The 19,660-nt window shown below is 31.7% G+C and overlaps 1 protein-coding gene across 1 annotated transcript in view; it reads right to left on the bottom strand.

Moving 5' to 3' along the window:
• Nucleotides 1-3,693: 3,693 nt before the first annotated feature.
• LOC106108725 (connectin-like) overlaps nucleotides 3,694-19,660 on the bottom strand; it is an 86,803-nt gene continuing 70,836 nt past the window's right edge. The window contains exons 2-3 of the mRNA XM_013289986.1: nucleotides 4,571-5,606; nucleotides 3,694-4,172 (exon numbers count right to left, since the gene is read on the bottom strand). Coding sequence (XP_013145440.1) covers nucleotides 3,694-4,172; nucleotides 4,571-5,597 — 1,506 coding nt within the window. The 5' untranslated portion in view covers nucleotides 5,598-5,606. The remainder of the gene's footprint in view (nucleotides 4,173-4,570; nucleotides 5,607-19,660) is intronic.

A 19,660-nucleotide genomic window follows, 5' to 3' on the forward strand; every position in this document is an offset into this window, starting at 1 on the left:
CGAGTTTGTTAAATTTTGGAAGGATAAATTGACTTATTTTTTAATAAAATCTAATTATCAGTATGGCAACACTGTCTAACGTCTTAGTGGCATGCCAGTAATCATTCCTATCCGAGCCAACGACGGGAGTGGATGACACCACCGTACATACAGCTAAGAGGATTGTCGACAAATAAAATTTTAACTAAAACATATTAAAAACACCACCGCTTTAGAAATATTAAGAGCACTTGGCTCTTAACACATTCGTATGAAAATGTATTTTTAAAGTAAAACGTATGTAAACGAAATGTTTGAAAAGCAAGCATCTTATGCAACTGCAGTTACTTCGTTAAATATTTTACCTGCGCTCAAAGAAAGAATCCTGGCATAGATTTAACTAATGCATATTTGAAAAGATTTCCTTTTATTTTCTCTTTCATTCCTGCAGTTACAACGGCCTAGTTGTGTTGTTTCGAGTACTGCAAGAACTATATATCCAGGTTACTTAAAATCAAGTATTCATGTTACTTAGTAATATATTATTATCTTACTAATAGTAAATTCGAAAATGTAGATGGGTGGGTGTTTGTTAACTTTTGCATAAAAGTTTTCTTAAAGTTACTACAAAGTTATAAACATTATTTCTATAGAAAATAATTTAGATAGTGATATGTTAATTTATATTGATAGTTAAATCTCCGTTCAGGTTTAACATATAAATGTAGAACAAATCGTTTTGAATTAAATTTGTAAAAATAAGTAATATCCCGTCAGCTACACCGTGTACAATTAAAACTAAATTGCGGACTTCGTACAAAAGGTTTTCGCGGTTTCCCATGAAACAACTTTTAACAATAGTATTGTATGAAAATAGCCTTGTTTTCCAGATTTGAATAGTTATATTACATTCTAAAACTGTTTTGAGAATACAAACAGTTAGAGCGGACGCTCACCTTTAACTACACTATCGCACGACTGTTGTGCGATTGTCAATTGTCGACTGTTTTGCAGACAATTCAACTGCTTCGTTGCACAATTAAAAATCGAGTAGTGTGAGTATCTCCATATAAGCTCAAATCAAAGTGAGACTTAACAGTTGTGCATTAGTAATAGCGCGCACTTAGTGCGGGTTTAGTTGTTGTCTTAAAGATAGAACGGTTTTCATTGATATTTATAGGTTAGAAAACTAGTAACTAATTTAGTAATATACAAAGAAAACCATTCAAGTATTCATCTAACTTCTATGATTTAACATTCCGAACTGCATTATAGAATTTGATTAGCTTCTTACATGCAGTCATTTTTTTCATCAAAAGACAAAATATGCAGCAAAATTGTTGGCTAGCAAAGTTGTGGAAATGAACACATAATATTTTATCCAGTTGGGAATGAAGTCTCTGCCTTTAAGGTACTTAGGGTTGTCATACAGGAATTTTCGTTACACTTTTTTTTTCGTTAAAATATTGGTGCGACTTTGTTCAAATATTTACAAAAGCATAAATGATACTCTATGTAATGTAATTTTAAGAAAATTACATGTTATAGGTACGCAATATTTTATGCTCGGTTCAATTTCAGAGAGTTCTTAACGCTCCAATAATTTTGTTCCGCCCTATTTAAATCTCAGTCTGCAAAAGCAACAGGTTGGGAGTTGTTCTCATATGTTAGAATTTCTTTAAGTCAGAATAGGGTTATTTTCCCATTTGTTGCAATATTATCTGAATTGCCACTTTACTTCTTTATTCTTAACTAACTGTTGCCCGCGACTTACGTCAGCTACCTTTCAGTGAGTCCGGTTGAAATCGGTCTAGCCGTTTCGGAGATTACCCGAGACAAACACGGCATGCGAACAGACAGACATAAAAAATGTGATTTTTCGTTATCAGCAACGCAAATACATCATTTTCCCGTAATCTGGAATTTTCTTGTAATATTACAAACAGACACTCCAATTTTATTATGTGTATAGATGATAGATTTGGTAACTGACATGATTTGGGTATTCAGAGATTTTGAACATAAAGTCCGCTGCACACGTTCCGTTTTAACTGTATAGTTCGACTGTTAAGTTTAAACTAAACAAGAGACTATGACATGTAGATGGATAATACCGTAAAGTTAAACTGACAAAATATCTTTACAGAAACATATTAGGTGGCCAATTTTTTTAGAGAGTATGTAAAGGAAAATATTAGTTTATACAGGTTTTTGAGAGAAAATATGGATAACAATGCACCCTGTTAATTCAAATTATCTTGTAGTGTTACATTTTCTATTAAATATTAGATTTTATAGTATCTTGACAAACTATTGTAAAGGGAAATAAATATACACATCTTTTGAAACATGAACGTTTAATTACTTTATTAAAAAATAAATAGACAAAGTAATTTTTCGATTAAAAAAACTTCAATTCAAACCACATACTTAATAGCTAACTTACAATTACTTGTTACACATAGATTTATTTTGCGTTTTCTTAAATTTGATATATGTACAGTCTCGTTATAGCCATAAAAAGGTAAAATTGTGATTTATTTTTAAAAGATAAGTATTTCATTTAAAGTAATAATTATGAATAATGTGATATTTTTGGGACAATTCAAGTTACATTAAATGCAAAGTAATGGAGCAGTATTAAGTCCTGAACACACAACTTTAACGGAAGAGTTTTAACTGTACTGTCACATTTGTACTGTCAGATAAATCATCCAATTAAAACCAAAGGTATGTAGCGGAATTTAAGAACAATATTTAACTCCGTAAAAAGTGGTCCTTTGTCTTTGGCCTTTGGCCAAAGATCTAGTCTGGTTTGAAATTCGCCTATGAGAAATTATTTTTTATCGATAAACGGCCACATGTAAGGGAGGCAAGAAATTTATGTATGAAGAAAAAAATGGTTATGAATGAGAGGGTTTTAGCAACAGAAGTAGGCTTTAGAAGTGATGGATTACTTAAGGTGACATGATCAAGAAGGGGGACGACTGAGATGACGGAATATAGATCTATAGATCTAAATCCTGTTGCGTTGACCTCCGTGGGATAAGGACAAAGAGATGATGATAACTGCCACATTCATAGAACTAAATGGTGTATGAGTAGTGTTTACTAAGCAACTGTTAAAATAAGCTCTGAAAATATCCATAAATATTTCTTCGATTTACGTTTAAAGGATTTGGTTGTGTGGAGTTTATAACTTACTACAAACATATATAATAATAGAAAAAAATTGTTTAAAATATATACAATAATAAAACACATTATGTACAATTACTTACAAACTATTTACATAGATATTTTTATTTACTTTGAACATGATTTTTGTCAAAAAAGATAAAGTTTTATTACGTAATCTTTGAGAATATTAGATCTGAAGGATAGTGTTATGACTCTGGGTTTTAAATATTATAATAAATAGTTGTGATTAACAATAAAGATTTCAACTCTTACAATTATATCACAATTTTACATGCATTATAAATAAATATTTACACTACACCAATATACCATGAAAACAACAGAATAGTTTTAATTATTTTTGTTGTCATTCATTTTTTAAATCAAACTTAAACAATCAAAAAAGTTAATACAGCCCGATAAAAAAAACTTTTTAATGGATTTAATCCGCAGTTTAAAACTAAAGTATATTAATCAAAACTCAAACAAAATACACATAATCTCGATATTAAAAAGAACGATTAAAAAGTTACATTACATTAAAAATATTACATTGAAACAAAGAGTAACGAGAGATAGATTGAATTTGTTTGACTTTGATGTGAGGATTAGATTTCTATAATCTTTGGCTTCGTTTTGTGATGGATAAGTATACGTTCTATCCGTAACACTCTTTACTGCAGCAGGACAGGGTAACAGTTCAACTGGTATCTGCAATAGAGTTCTTTCATTTTCTTTTTTAATCACCTTTGGTTCTTCAATAAATTCTTCATCTAAATCATCATGTACATCATCTGAATCTTTATATTCCTTATCCGGAGGTTTTTCATCTATAAATATATTGTTCGTATCTACAATAGATTTTTCGTAGTAAGTCAAATGAGAGTTCATTGCAGGATCGATGTTGAATTTGCAGACAAAGTTCTCAAGCGATGTCCGAACTTTTATACTTCTGGCTTCGTGACGTAGTTTATGCATCCATGCAAGATGACAATCGCAGTCGAAATCATTACCTGTAAAAATACAGAATTAGAAAACGTAACAATCGGTTTCTACTACCGAAAGATCTGTAAAGGTATGCTTTCGAAGATCTCATATTGTTTAGGAGTGGGCACACACTTTTGAATAATCTATCGCATAAATGTATGGGATTGTCGATTGTTTCGTAGCCAATTTAACTGTCTCATTGCACAACCAAAAATCAAGTAGTGTGCGCTCCATATAAGCAAATAGGAATCAAAGCGAAACTGTACGATAGTTATACTTAGTCAGTGCGCGAGCTCTTAGAAAAAAAAAATCTTTTAAATGTATGTTAAGTTGTAACTATTGAGCATTAAACCTAAAAAATATGGTAACTTTTTTGGATTACATTCAAGTTTAGATAAAAGTGGTTTAAATTATACGATATTACCTTCCAAATAAATGTAGCTCTTCTGATTTTTCAAATTGTCATAAATAGGTTTAACATTATCCAATGTGAATCTCTTCAGTTTGTTATATCTTAAGTCTAATGCAGATAGACCTCTTACTCCTTCAAACAATCCACTTATCAGAGCAATCAGTTTATTATGACTTAAGCTCAGTTTCTTCAATAGAGACAGTCCATCAAATGTTCTTTGTGCTAACGCATGAATTTCATTATAATCCAGCAGCAACTCTTGTAGATTCCAAAGCTCGGTGAATGTAAATGATTTTAAAACAGTCAATTTGTTTCGCCTCAAGTCTAGACGTTTCAGATTCGCCAGTCCATCAAAACATTCCTTCTTCAGTTCATTTATATTGTTCCTATCTAACTCTAATTCTAGTAAGTTTACAAGATGCCTGAATGTACCATCTTCGATAACACTTATGTTGTTACTCGTTAAGTAAAGTTTGTGTAAACTAGGCAGTTCGTAGAATGTCTCAGAAACTAATCTTGTAATTTTATTCTCATCCAAAGTGAGAACAGTCAAATTAGGCAAGTTATAAAACGTATGTCTTTCTACGTTAACTATTTGATTCTTCGTTAATGTTATTTCTCGTACATTAGTTAGGTTAACAAACGAATAACTTTCAATATTTACAATAGAGCTATACTTAATACTAAAAGTTCGCAGTTTTTTGAGATATAGTAGAACATTAGTGGGTACGAAATTAAGTCCTCCATCAGCTCGTACGTTGAAAGCTAAATTTTCTATATTAGACTGCGATGTAAAACTAGACCACAGAATATCTGACTTTTCAATTCCACCGTTGAATACCCAACATTCAGTTTTTACAGCTTCGTTTATATCTTGACTTATTTCACAGTAACAATGTACTTTCGAGTCTCGATCACTTATGTCGCATATATTTATTGTGGTATGAACAACTTTGTCTTTCTGTTTGCGTCTTGTTGCGTCTAACTCCAGTGCAAACGCCAGCAGTAGCAAGGTAGCGGGTACTATTGGAGCCCGCATACCTTCTACCTGTAAAAAAAAATACAAAATTTAATAAAAATCCAAAGGTAATATTAATGTCTTTTTTATATTACTAATTATCTTAGCCCGAGACTCAGGCCGCATAGAATAAAAAAAAACTGAGTAGTATACATATGTGTTCTTCTAGATTATCCTCTACATATATAAAAAAAATCATCAAGATTCGTTGAGCAGGTTAGGCTACAAACTCTAACAAACATCCATCCATCTAAATTTTCGCATTTTTAACATTAGTAAGATTTAAAAATTAATTTTAATATCAACGTTCTCTGTCAATTATTATTAATCTTTTATACAAAGTGTTGGTATTTAAAGCCGGTATATTTCTTTTGTTGTAGGGATGGATATCTTTCAAAGATATCCTGTTTTCTGGGAAGAGACAGGGTTATGTGGGTTTGGAACTACTAAAACCTTCTCGGTAGCCAACCTCAAATTCAATCGATAATCATATCTACCGATATAAATACATACTTCATCTTATGTATTTTAAGTCTCTTATTTACTTCAAATAATGATACGCTTATTAACATTAACTAGGTGCTCGCGACTTCGCCGACGTGAAATTAAAAAAATATAAAAAAACAGACTATGTTACTCACAGATAAATTACCATTCTAATGAGGAAAGCGTTTTAGAAATCGGCCCAGTAGTTTTTAAGTGTAAATACAAAAACACAAATCTCTCCTTTTAATATTAAGTATAGATATAGATTTAAATAATACATAGGTTTGCTTAGTGTTCATTATTTGATGTTTACACGACTATTGCTTACGTTAACCGTACTGCTGCTTCTGAGAATAATGACAAAGTGTTTATTATACAATACAAATGTTTGTGCAAACATGTCAACAATGAAAATATTTGTATTGTCCAAATAATTATATTATTTGATGATAAAACAAAGCTTATGCTAATTATGAATATGTAATAAAGTATTTAAATTGTTCAGTTTTAATATCACAGTTTGAGAGTGTTCACATCTTTGACTAAACTTTCGCACAGCGGTTGTCCGATTGTCAATAGAGTCGCAGCCAATTAAATTTGTTTTTTTGTACCCCCGAGGAGAGGGTCCTTTGGGTACCTGTTGCTGTCGCTAATGCAGCTACCTTGGTACCGTTAGGTTATTTTTAAAGCAATCTGTTTTAGCAAAATGTTTTACCACTTAGTACGACAACAATTCAATTTTAATTATAATTCTTATTAGCCAATTAAAATTGGTTTAAGGTTCCACTATAACTCGAGTAGTATGCGCACCTCTACATGGGCTCATAGGAATCAAATCGAGACTAAATAGTCGTGACATAGTTTAGTCAAAGCTCTCTAACTCTAGTCAGACTATTTAAGTTACATATCTTCAGTTTTAACTAAACAGTTGCTACATAGTTTAAATTATAAGTTTGAAATAAAAATTTAAATTAAAAATTGCAGAGAGACAAGAAGAATCCGATCTAGCGAACAACGTAGATAACTTTGACAAGTATAAAACAACTATTCAATTGTTATTCTGTAAGAGCTTTGACTAAGCGTCACAGGTCAAAGTACCAATTTCACGCTGTATAAAGATTGTTTTCATATTCACGGAGGCCTAGAAAGTGGACCTACTTACTACTAATAGAGTCAACCGTTTATGTAAAATAATGTGGACAAGAAATTAAAAACCCAAAAAAAAAAATTGGTAAATTTCATTTGTTTTGATATGCATATTTATAATGCAATTTTTTGTTTCATTAAATGTTTTTTAAAAATGTGTAACTGGTAAGTATAAACATAACGTTTGCTATGGAAGAACGGGACATTCTGACACAAGTTAATATTTTACTTACAAGAATGTCCCAGCAACGGATATCTAATTTTTTTTTTATAAAATTCTTATTTTATAAAAAATTCCACCGAAATGGAAAGCGACCGCTGCCCATTAACATCTGCAATTGCAGATGCGTTGCCTATCCTTAATTGACGGAGGAGGAGACGCACATAAAGAGGACATTTTCTCTTCCGATTTCTATTACTGAGGGCGAGCAGGCCCATTCATGCAAAGATGTCAAAGCCGGCTCTACCACTGTAAAATTGTAAGAATGTATGATTTTAAGTAATTAAAATTTGTTATTTATTTATTATTACTTGATTTTTCTTCCAATCTTTATGTAACTAGAACAAACAAATGAAAACATTTTTTTTTATTCCTTCTAAATAGAGTGTAATTATTAGTTTACGAAAGGTCAGGAAATTAAGCTGTAATTTATTTGACGAACAAACTCGTTAGGCGAAATGGACTTAATATTCCTCAGAATGGCCAATTCAAATTTCGAATTATCCATAAATTTACTTCAAACTATTGCAATTAGCCCTTAACATGGTAAATAGAGTCCCTTATTATATTGTCAAGAGTCCATTTAATTATCTTTAGACATACTTCGTTAATAAGTATACTAATAATTAATAATATCTTAAATCTAATATCTCTATCTTAAATATATAACATAATGGAGACTTATTTCATTTTACTCTTAACATTTTTCAAATCTAAATTATTACATAAACTGAAATTACAATTTCCAACTCGTCAGTACTAATTTAATGAAATTAAGGTCTCTTTAAATTTCATAGACGAAATGAGAGCAAAATGTACACATAGCAGCAAAATTAAAGCCTACGAAATTATAGGAAGGTTCGAAATCACTCGCGGTCTGTTACTAAATTGTGATAAAGCCAATTCCTCGATTTATTAAATCAATAAAAAAATATTAATTTAATTAATATAATAAAAACATCAATAATTTCTGAACTTGTAACATTTTTAGTGCAGGAAAAGGATATGTACAGTCAGGGAAATCCACGGTATGCTACTTTAAGAAATGCCTTGTTTATTAAAACGCGACAAACTCAACCCGTAGTCCGTTACGCGGTAATTAGCCGCGTACCATTTACAAAAACACATTTACAAGCTACGCCTTAAAGCGTAAATAAAAACGTTCAAGCGACTGTAGATTTAAACTTTAACACCGCCAAGTACCCCAACTGTACGTAAGCGTTGGTAGGGTTCTTTGTTAACCTGGGTTTGGATGAAGTGATTCATGACCTACCCTCACGTATAATACGCACTAGACGTGGAGTGTCGAAAAATGTAACCCATACTACTAACTAAAGCACAAGTACTTTTCACTCCCTTTGTCATGTTTTCTAGTTTTTTCTATACACAGAAGAAGAAACAAAAACTATTGGTTTGATACTCAGTAGTTAGCGAAAAACGTCTCTGTATGTTAATGCCTGCAATACACAACTGCGAAATTGTATCGTTTTTTTCTTTAACTTCGTGTGTGTGTGACGGATCTAATACCGCATTTTCGAAATCGGTTTACTACTTTTTGAATTAAATATCAGCGAATACAAATACTTTCTATTAATAATATTAATATAGATTTACAATAAACCTACTTTAAATAAATTACATCAAGAAACGTTGCTAAACTCAATAGCATTGCATCTAGTGGTAAGATATTGAAGCCTTAGCTGAACAATTCTCTGACGTTCCGTATCTATTGAAACAGACGCTATATCTGGCAAAGAGATGCTTGATACAGGATTATTACTTGGAATTATCTTTATTAGTTCTGTTAAATCATTAGAAACTAGGATATTATTTATAGTAGGAAATTTGTAGTAGAGTTTATTAAGAGAAATAGTTAGAGAACTGTATGCTTGGGACATCTGCTGCCGTCGGTGGCTCGGGCAAGACTGACTTGCTGGCATGACACCATGACACAAGTAAACAGTGTGGCCATACACTACAGTTAGACACTGTTTAGTATAACAGGTATTTAATTCTTCTGGTAAAAGTACCTAATTATTTACTAATCAAGATCTAGTACGTATAACTACTAGCCTACGCATATTTCAATAGCCATGAGTAGTCAAAATCAACGTTGAGCGCAATAGTCATGGTATAACAGGGTTGACGTATGTGTAAGCAAAAATGTATTTAAACATTGTCTAAGTGTTTATGTTAAAGTCTTCATTGACTTCAAAAGGCAGATTTTTTACAGCGTACGCACACTTGAAACAAAACTGTCGCACAACTGTTTAGTCCCATTTTGATTTTTATGAGCTTTTATGGAGGTGCGCACACTACTCGATTTTTAGTAAAATAAACAGTTGAATTGACTGCGAAACAATCGACAATCGCATACCAGTAGTGCGACAGTCTAGTGAAAGGTGTGCGCCCGATCTTAAAGAGAATGTCTGTATTGTTTTAGTAAAGGTTAGTGTTACTATTCTTTAGCTTAAGTAAACGTAGACTAAGCGATCGTATTATATACTCCATTAAAACAAATAAGTCTCAAAACAATTCATCTTCAGAAGTACTAAAGCAAGGAAATTTCGAGTTTTCGTCTTCAGTTATGACTGAACGCCAGTTTTGTTTTGTAGCATCCAAACTGATTAATAACCGTGTAATTCCACTGCCTCTTGGGTTGTTTCGCTCTGTTTATTTGTCTGCGGTATCTTCTCGTTAAATTAAACGCTTGCTATTGTTTGCCATTATATAAATTATTGCCTACTAAATGATGTAATAAATCTCTCTGTAAGTTTGTATAAAAATGTATAGTCTTTTTTTTGTTAATTAATATTTTAACGGATGGTTTATTTTATTGTTACCTGTAAATATTCTTTGATAATAAGGTTTTTAATTAATGACATGCTAGCTTTTGCCCGTGACTCCAGCCGCGTGGAATAAAAAAAAAACAAATATAAGTAGCCTATGTTTCCTTCCAGACTATGCCCTACATCTATAGCAAATTTCATCGTGATCCGTTTAGTCGTTTAGGCCACAAACTCTAACAAACATCCATCCATCAAAATTTGATACTCTTTGATTGTAAAATATTAGGGGTTGCTATGGGCATCCCCATGTTTATTATAGTATTGTTTAGTTAGAGCGATGGATAAAACATATTAATTATGTGAATAAATAGTTTCAATTCTCAACATAATGTAATCAAGGATTTTTAGTAAATATTGAATCATATCTTATAATGAAATTTTTCATTTATCTGAGATGCTATTGAGTAGTCAAAAGTTTTTTTTACCTTTATTTGAGTTGTCAAGTTGTTCTGTATTTCCTACTCTGTGTCCTTTTACAAAGAAATTCGTACATTATTGAGCGGGTCGGATAAAACATGGTAAGATCGTAGTACGCCCCCGGGGCAAGGAAATGCATCTGCGGTAGTTTTTTTTTCTTTTGCTCCCGCACTCTGTGAATCGAGCCGATAAATTTGAGACAACTCTGTAATATTGCGAAGAATTGTCTGGAAATTTATTTCGCTTCCATTCTTATGTTTCTTTCTTAAATATTACAGCTCCTTTATTAATGTTTAACTTTTCTTTCAATTTTAAAACGATCTTATGGAACGTTCCGTTTTACATTTACATAGACTTTTTAAAGTTTATTTTTAAAGATTAAAAAGTATTACTTCTAATGTTATTTTTTTGTGTATATTGTATTCGAAGAAATTTGCCAGACGTGATAAATAAATTATTATCAATTGAATACTCGTAAAATTTTCTTTTCTTTAGTATTTAATTTCTGAGATTTCATATCCATTATGTAATGAATTGGAATTTGTGCGTACAAATTCTTTACTGAAGCTGAAAATGATGTAGCTGTTTACAGTATAAAGGCTTTTCTGTTTTCTAGAACAAATTCGTTGGCATTTCGTCCTTTTTATGTATGAATTTTAACTTCTGTAAATATTTGTCTTTGCAAATAAACTGAGGAATTAACTCAACTTTTACTTAAATAAATAAAAGTTTTGTAATTATCGTTTATTCTAACGCTCTAGTTTTTTTATTTGCTAAGTTTTGCTTGTCTGAAAATATCAAAGGATATAAGTGTTTTTTGCTTTCTATAGGCAAAGATTTAGCATATTTAGTAAAATTTAGTTTTGGTTATAGTTTGGATAGAAATTCTAAACATAATGTTATTCTATTGACACTATATATACAAGTTCAAACATTAACACTCTAAGGATCTTTGCTATCCGAAATAAATCAATTATTATCATTATTATTACTAGCTTTCGCCCGCGACTCTGTTCACGTGGAATTAAAAAAAAGTGAGTAGCCTATGTGTTTTTCCAGACTATCCTCTACATCTATGCCAAATTCCATCGTGATTCCTTCAGCCGTTTAGGCTACGAACTTTAACACCCATCCATCTAATCTTTCACATTTAGAATATTAGTAAGATGACTGAAATTTAGTAGTACGAAAGAATTAACACTAATAATATTTTTATTTAGTAAAGTTATTACGGACCAAAATTATTTTGAGCATATCTAGGTAAAGTTTTCCTTAGTTATGGAGGGTGGTTCGAAAATAAACAGAATAACGTACGAGGTATGTGAAATGGGACAAGTGTGAGGCACATTAAGCAAAGGTCCTCATTAACTCGTAGGGCACTGTTGAGGTGTGAGTCACATGTAATGCAAGCAATAGTAACTCTTATGTTATTGGAATTAAGATTATTTTCTCCTTTACGATGTTTTTTAAAATGACAACTGTTAAAATTTAAGTAGAACGCAAAGGGATTTCACTTATTTAAATAAATAAGACTATTGCGAAAGACGCTTTTTGTAAATTTACATATAATTTTAGGTTTTTCTAATATAAAATGATGACACTTTATCATAACGTTCTTGATTAACTCACGTTAAAATTTATGTATTTTTCATGTACTTAAAGGATATGGAAAGTAAAACAAAATGTAGTCTATACTAGCTTTCGTCCGCTACTCCGTCCCCATGGATTTCATAAAAAAGTAATTATTCTATGGGTTCTTCCAGACTATCCTCTATGGATAATTACATCGATATTCGTTCACCAGTTTAGGCTAAGAGCTCTAACAAACATCCATCCATCCATCTTAACTTTCGCATTTATGTTAGCACGATACCATACTAATATTATACATGCGAAAGTATGGATAGATGGTTATGTGTTACTATATACATAACTAGACTGGAATAATGTATAAAAGATTAAAGAAGTCTTTCTGTCTCTGTGCGGACAGAATCGCTGGCGACAACTAGTTTATAAATATTTACAGAGTATGGCTATTTTCTTTTCATTCTCTAAATAAAACCTAGTAACATTACAATGGTATGACTCATTCGGCATTTTAATTTCATAGTAATATCTCTATTCATCAATTCATTTGTCATGATTACCCAACGATCGTAAAGATGGTAGTATCAATTGGTCTTTAACGATATCGGTACTTAAAGTTCCCATTAATCGAGGTGTAAATTCAAGATCTACATTAATCAGAGAACAGCGGTTCAAAAGGTATCAGCATCAAAGGTTTGTAAGGTCCATTAATTCAGGGGTCCGACCCTACGTCCATGCATTCTTAACTCGTATCCTACGATCTAGGAACACGATTCGCCTCTTTATTTAGTGAACTCATGTGTTAACCTTTTTTACCTCTCTTTGTAAAGTATGTTATATAATCTACGAGCTGTTGCCCGCGACTTCGTACGCGTGGTGTTAGAAAACGTACAAACTATATGAATTACAAAAAGCTACGTATACCTCGGGAACCGGACATTCTCGGGGATGAAGCTTATCCCACGTGTACTCCAGACATTGTTTTATATCTGTGCCAAATTTCAATAAGATATGTTGAACCGTTGCAGAATGATCGAGTAAACATTAAAAAACTAACTTAATGTATCCTACGGGAACCGTAACTATTCCAGGGATAAAAAGTAGCCTTTGTGTTCTTCCAGGCTATGCTCTAAACCTGTGCCAAATTTCATGGAGATCCGTTCAGCTGTTTAGGCTACAAAAGCTAACAAACATCCATCCATCCATCCATCTAAGCTTTCGCATTTATAATATTAGTAAGATCTAGATACTACGACAAATACTTTTATTCTATAACTAGCTGTTCCCGTGCGGCTTCATCCGCATGAAATTATAATCACTTTATTTTATTGTTTGTATTTGTCAAATGTCAAAATTAAACTGCATCAATGACAGCCTTGCTTTCTTGATGTTGGCAGCAACCTATGGTATCTTTCCCACATTAGGGTATCCAAAATTTTTACCCCCTAAGTTTAATGGCGTGAAAATATGCCTAAAGCGTGACGTAAGTATAGGGATTTTTATTACAAAAAGAATTTTTCAAAGATATGTTGTAATTGCTGACATCTTAGGCAACAAAGAAGTGTGTGTTTATGCTTTATTATAACAGTATAGATATATATACTGTTCTAATTATACTGAAAAATAATTATAACGGTATGCAAAACAGCCATCAGCAAGAGTAATTGATTTTCTGCAATACCCTTAGAGCGCGCGAACACCTGAAACTAAAATGTTTTTTTGTATTACACTACTCAATTGGTGTGCAATTAGTTTTGCAACTAAACCGTTGTATATACTGCGAAACAATCGACAATTGCATAACGGTTGTGCGATAGTTTAGTAAAAGGTGTGCGCCCACTCTAAGTATGCTGGAGGACGACAACAGTTATCTTAATTATTTTGATTTATTGAATATTTCAGAGAGTACCTCAGTAAGAAAAAAATATTCAATATTGTGACAATATATATTAATCTGTGAAAAATATTTTAATTGTAAGGATTTAACAAAAGATTCCATTATTGTGAATGCGTTGACGTGTCGAAAAATTTCGAACAATGAAGTACGTTATTCAGGTCGAAGAAATATTAAATACTAACTGTTCCCGTGCGGCTTCATCCGCATGAAATTGTGAAAATTTTATTTTATTGTACATGACAAACCTTGGTAATCTCGGTGAAGGAAAACATCGTGATGCAACCTACACATATCGGCAAAGAAATTCAAAGATATATGTGAATTCAACCAACCCGCATTTGGCCAGCGTGGTTGACTATGGCCTAGTCACCCTAACTAAGGGTAGGCTCCGAGCCCCTCGGTGGGGACGTATAGTGAGCTGGTGACGATGATACATCAAGCTAAAAACGTTCCAGAACGGTGAATGTCAATTAAACTAAATTCGTTTTCCCTTACCTTTTAACTGGCATGATTTATGCATATCTGGAGAAACGCCCTCATAAATCTTACTCTCAAAAACTCGGATATTAACGTTTAATGTTACATTTTTCCCGCGATTTCGGACTGCCATTTGCCTGTCAACTTTAGCATAAAGCGGCAAATATATTTCGATGTCTTAGCGCTTTTACATTTACTTCGTTCAAGTTGTTTTGAAGACAAAATATGAAACGTGAAATTACGTAGAGGCTTAACGTCTCAAGCCTGGTGTTAAAATAACGACAATGAGTAAATTTTAAGGACACTTTAAAAGAGAAAGCAATTAGCTTCTGGTTTTTAGATTATTGTTAAGACAGTTTTCATGATTAAATCACCGTACTGTAAATATTTTTTTAATCTCCAATTTTACTATTAAATGAATAAAGGAAGACAAACATAAGAGCAAAATACTAAAAACAATTTGATTCTTATTAGAATCCTTAGTTGTTCAAATATTAATGTTGAATTACGGTTTATGATTTTGTTTTTGTTTACTAAATGATATTTGGTTTTATTTGCTCGTATTGTATTTATTTAATCGCATTGTAAACTAATGAAATAAATCATTTTGACAATCTTTAAAAAAAAATAAGAAGCAAAAAGAAAATGTTTGTATTATCCATACTTGTAATATTTGATTTACGAGTAAAGTATTACAAAGTAATGTTTAGTAACTGTCAACTTACTGTCTGACAACATCTCAAAATTATATATTTACGTAATTAATTTACTTCTTAGGTAAAATAAATTCACTTTAGGAGTTTTCTCATTAATGTATTCAAAGTACAAAAGTTTCAAACAGTATGTACTTTAGGGTTCAAATTCAAAACTGTCAGAATTTATTTAATAAAATCGATATCTGACACTGACTTTAACATCCAGTTGACTAACGTGTGTTTAAAAACATATGTTTTTACCAGTTTGAAAATAATGATTTTCTTCAGAATTATATAAAGTAATTTGAATTTTATAGATTTATTAGAAACCTTATTTAAATATATAAACAAATAAGAAAAATGCAATGTATCTTTACTATTATAACCTATTAGTAAAGCTGACCTCTAAAAATATTTACGAAAAATAATTGCCAAGCAAGTCCAGTTCAAGTGTACTTAAAATGGCTATTGAATTATATTAAGTGGAAAGTTATTTTCGTCTCATACTTGATGTAAAATTATGTGTCATCTAAAATATGTTTTACTAATAACCACAAGCATTTGTTATAAAGGTCAGATATTTAGTTTCGGAATACTCATAAACCATTCCCACATTTTCAGGAATATCTATGTAACCTAAAATAAATTACAAAACTATATCACCATATATATCTATGACTAGCTGTTCCCTTTCGACTTCATTCGCATGAAATTATGATTTTATTGATTACATTTGCCAAATTCAATAGCAAATGTCAAAATGACATGACGACAAAGTATGGCAATTTTGCTTCCTTGATGTTGGCAGCAACTTATGGTCTCTTTCTCGCATTAGGGTTTTTATCCAAAATATTTACGCCCTAAGTTTAATGGCGTGAAAATATATAGCCTAAAGCGTGACGTAAGTGTAGGGCTTTTTATTAAAAAAATAATTATTCAAAAATATGCTGTAATTGCTGACATCTTAGGCAACAAAGAAGTGTGTGTTTACGCTTTATTATAATGATCATATCAATTATATTATTCAGTGATGTTGTAGCTTTCTATGGATTGTGTGAAAGAGAATATGCTTAAGAAAGGAGTGGATTCAGATATGACGGCTGATAGAGATGTATGGAAGAGCAGCACATACTGTGCCGACCCTCCGTAAGGGATAAGGGCAAGTGGATGATGATGATGTTGTAGCTTTCTAGCAGCGAAAGAATGTTTGAAATCGGTTCAATAGTTTCGGACCGTATTCAATGAAAACAATCAAATCGTTCCTATCCATAATATTTCTGAATAATATTGGTCACCAGTGCGTCGATATTCGACAATAATTTATGTTTATGCATGTATTCATGATACAATAAAAAAAATCATTATTTTCATTGTTTATTCTTTCAAATTTTTAACATAGTAAAAATATATCTCATTCTTGTTTTTTAATAAACGAAACTCATTTGATACGGGCTTGTTCAGTTCGCAAAGGGAGAATTAAAAATCCGAGCGGCCCACGATAATAATTCAGAGGAGATCTCTAACAATAGGTAAGCTACGTGATGCTTGGTATTCGCTCTTATATTACTTAGATCCCTTACACATTGCGTTGGTTTCGTGGCGGGACTACTAATTTTATTTTATACAAAGAATACCAAAATCTTGGATATAGATTGTAGTAAAATATTTCCATAGATTGCAAAAAAATCCTTCAGATCGAGTTAACGTTGACTTTCTTTATTAAACAATTGTATGTGAACACTTATATGACCAACAACATCAATAGACATATGGCTTTTGGGTAGTTGATAGGCTCGCTTCTCGAAGGACCCTAAATCGTAGCGGTTTGGACATACCGCCGAAAACAGAAAATACAACGTTACGTTACGTTACGTTACGAAAGATAAATACGAAATTAATAAATTACATTATGTTAAGGCTACAACAAAACGACATACAAAGGTTTAACTTTCGAAATAAAATAACATTATAATATGAGGATTGTAATCTAGTTAAATTTAATTAGTTCCCGGGAAACATTTCATCCTTGTCCTTTGCAGGAGTAAAGTAACATTTTATTCGGTAAAAGAAAAAAGCGTAAAGAAATGTAATTCAACATGAAGTAAGGTCTTTATCCAGTGTCTCGGAGCAATTTAAAATCGTACATGTGGATTGGATACAGCCGTGACACAAGGCTAGATAAGCCGCAAGCGATTCCTAAAGGACGAATTCTTATCGACTTCGTTTTGCCAAAACTTATAGTACCCCCTCACTTTACTTAATAAAGTAACGTAAGTATATTCACATAAAATAGGTAACAATTTCTTTATAAACTGGCCAGAAACATAAAATTCCTCATATTAAAGAAACCATCCAACTTCTTTTTTTACATTTTTGATTACATTTTAAAACTAAACAATTTCGAATATTCCATCTTCATGTATTGAATAACAATAGGAATCGGGAATACACGTGTCAGTAAAATGGAGTAATAACTGGCATGCCAGTTACTGGAACGAACCAGTATGCACATACCAGTAGTAGTAATGTGCACCAGACCGTATAAGACGATGTCAGTCTCAAGCGTCCCCCCTCGACCCATCTCTCAATTTGTATGCCCTTAGCTGTCACAAAACTAAATAATGTGCCAGCTACTGGTATGCCAGTTAGAAATTACACGTGCCTTTAGCTCAATCGAAAATGTGCCAGATATTAGCATACGTATTCCCTCCATAACATCGAATCTTTAATATTCGACTAATTGGCGAATATATACAAGAAAATATATACTTACTGAAAGAAAATCCCTTAAATTAAACCCACGGCACTACAATTACATAGTGGGCAATCATTTAAATACGGTAGGCAATATTTTTCGGCCTATACAATTTGCCGAGGGTTTCGGCCTCCAATTATGTGGAAATATAGAACACAGTCCGCTACTTCACGAGTTAGCTGACGAAACGCTTTTAAATTATACACTCGGAGAAGGTTCTAGGGCCGTTTCCTTAAGGCTCAGTAAACTTGTAATTAAAATGTACGCTTTACTGCACAAATTTGTAATTAAATTTACATATTTTTGTTACATTTGTGTTAATACCTTGTTATTATTTTGGGATATCAATTCTGATTTAATTTAGATGAGTGACACTGAAAACTAAGATAATTTTCCAATTAAAGAAGTATACATACATCCAATTATATTGAAAAGAAAATTATAGATCCTTTCTATCTCTTTATATGATAAATCTTGGCCTCGTTTTTGCTTTGAATATTCAAGTTAAGTGGAATTAACTTAATAAATATGTAGTACCATTAACAAGATATTAACTACTGATTTGCATATTTTCCGACACTATAACAAAGTTCACGAATTATCCCAAGACTTTGTTTTACCCCTTATGTTTCTAATATAATAATGATTGCGTTCAAAGTAAGTATCTGACTTGACACTTTCTATATTCGTTCGTTCATTAAAGTCAAATTTGTAGACGTACAAAAAATCATAAACTTACTAGCTGTTGCTCGTGACTTCGTCGAAAAAGTAAAACAAATAGCCTATGTTACTCATTAATCATAGCTTTTAATGATGAAATTTCGTAATCGGTCAATAAATTTTTAGGTAATGTCAATATATACAAAAATACAACAGTACGAATCTTTCTAATATTAGTATAGATTGAAATGTCACTGTAGTTATGAAAAGTGCAAAAGACAGTTTAGTTACCTAAACATTTTTGGATTTCCAAAGGCAAGACACTTTTGTAAAAACATCTTGCTGTCTCTGTCATATTTAAAAAAAAATTGTCACAATGATATTTTAACGTTTAGATATTGTATTATTACATTGTTTAACATTACGCAATTTATAGTCTACGTATTAAACGCATTTTAACGTTCTCAAAGCATTTCTGTACTACATTTTATTTAGTTAAAATATCCACTGCGTAGGCATGTTCATAGAGTGAATAGGAATTCCTTAACAAGTATTCACTTTACGTAAGGTTACACTATGAATATGGCACAAAGTATTTATAACATAAAAAATATACTTGAATACGTTACTACTAAGTTAAACACAAAATGAAAACTAGAGCGTATTTTCAATAATTTCTTATTTTATAATAAGTCTTCAGTAAAAGTGTCTAAACGTGTTAATAATTAAAAAAAAAACTATCGAATTCAGCTTTCTTCCCAAATTGTCATATTTTAAAATTGATACTAGTTAACATAAACATATGTGTTGGCGACGAATATGTATACACCGTCGTGAGAAAAAGTTCAGCCAATAAATTCCAAGGCGAAATTAAAATGTTTTATGATATCACTTA

This window comes from Papilio polytes, unplaced genomic scaffold (assembly GCF_000836215.1).
Source record: "Papilio polytes unplaced genomic scaffold, Ppol_1.0 DF821400.1, whole genome shotgun sequence".
Classification (NCBI taxonomy): domain Eukaryota; kingdom Metazoa; phylum Arthropoda; class Insecta; order Lepidoptera; family Papilionidae; genus Papilio; species Papilio polytes.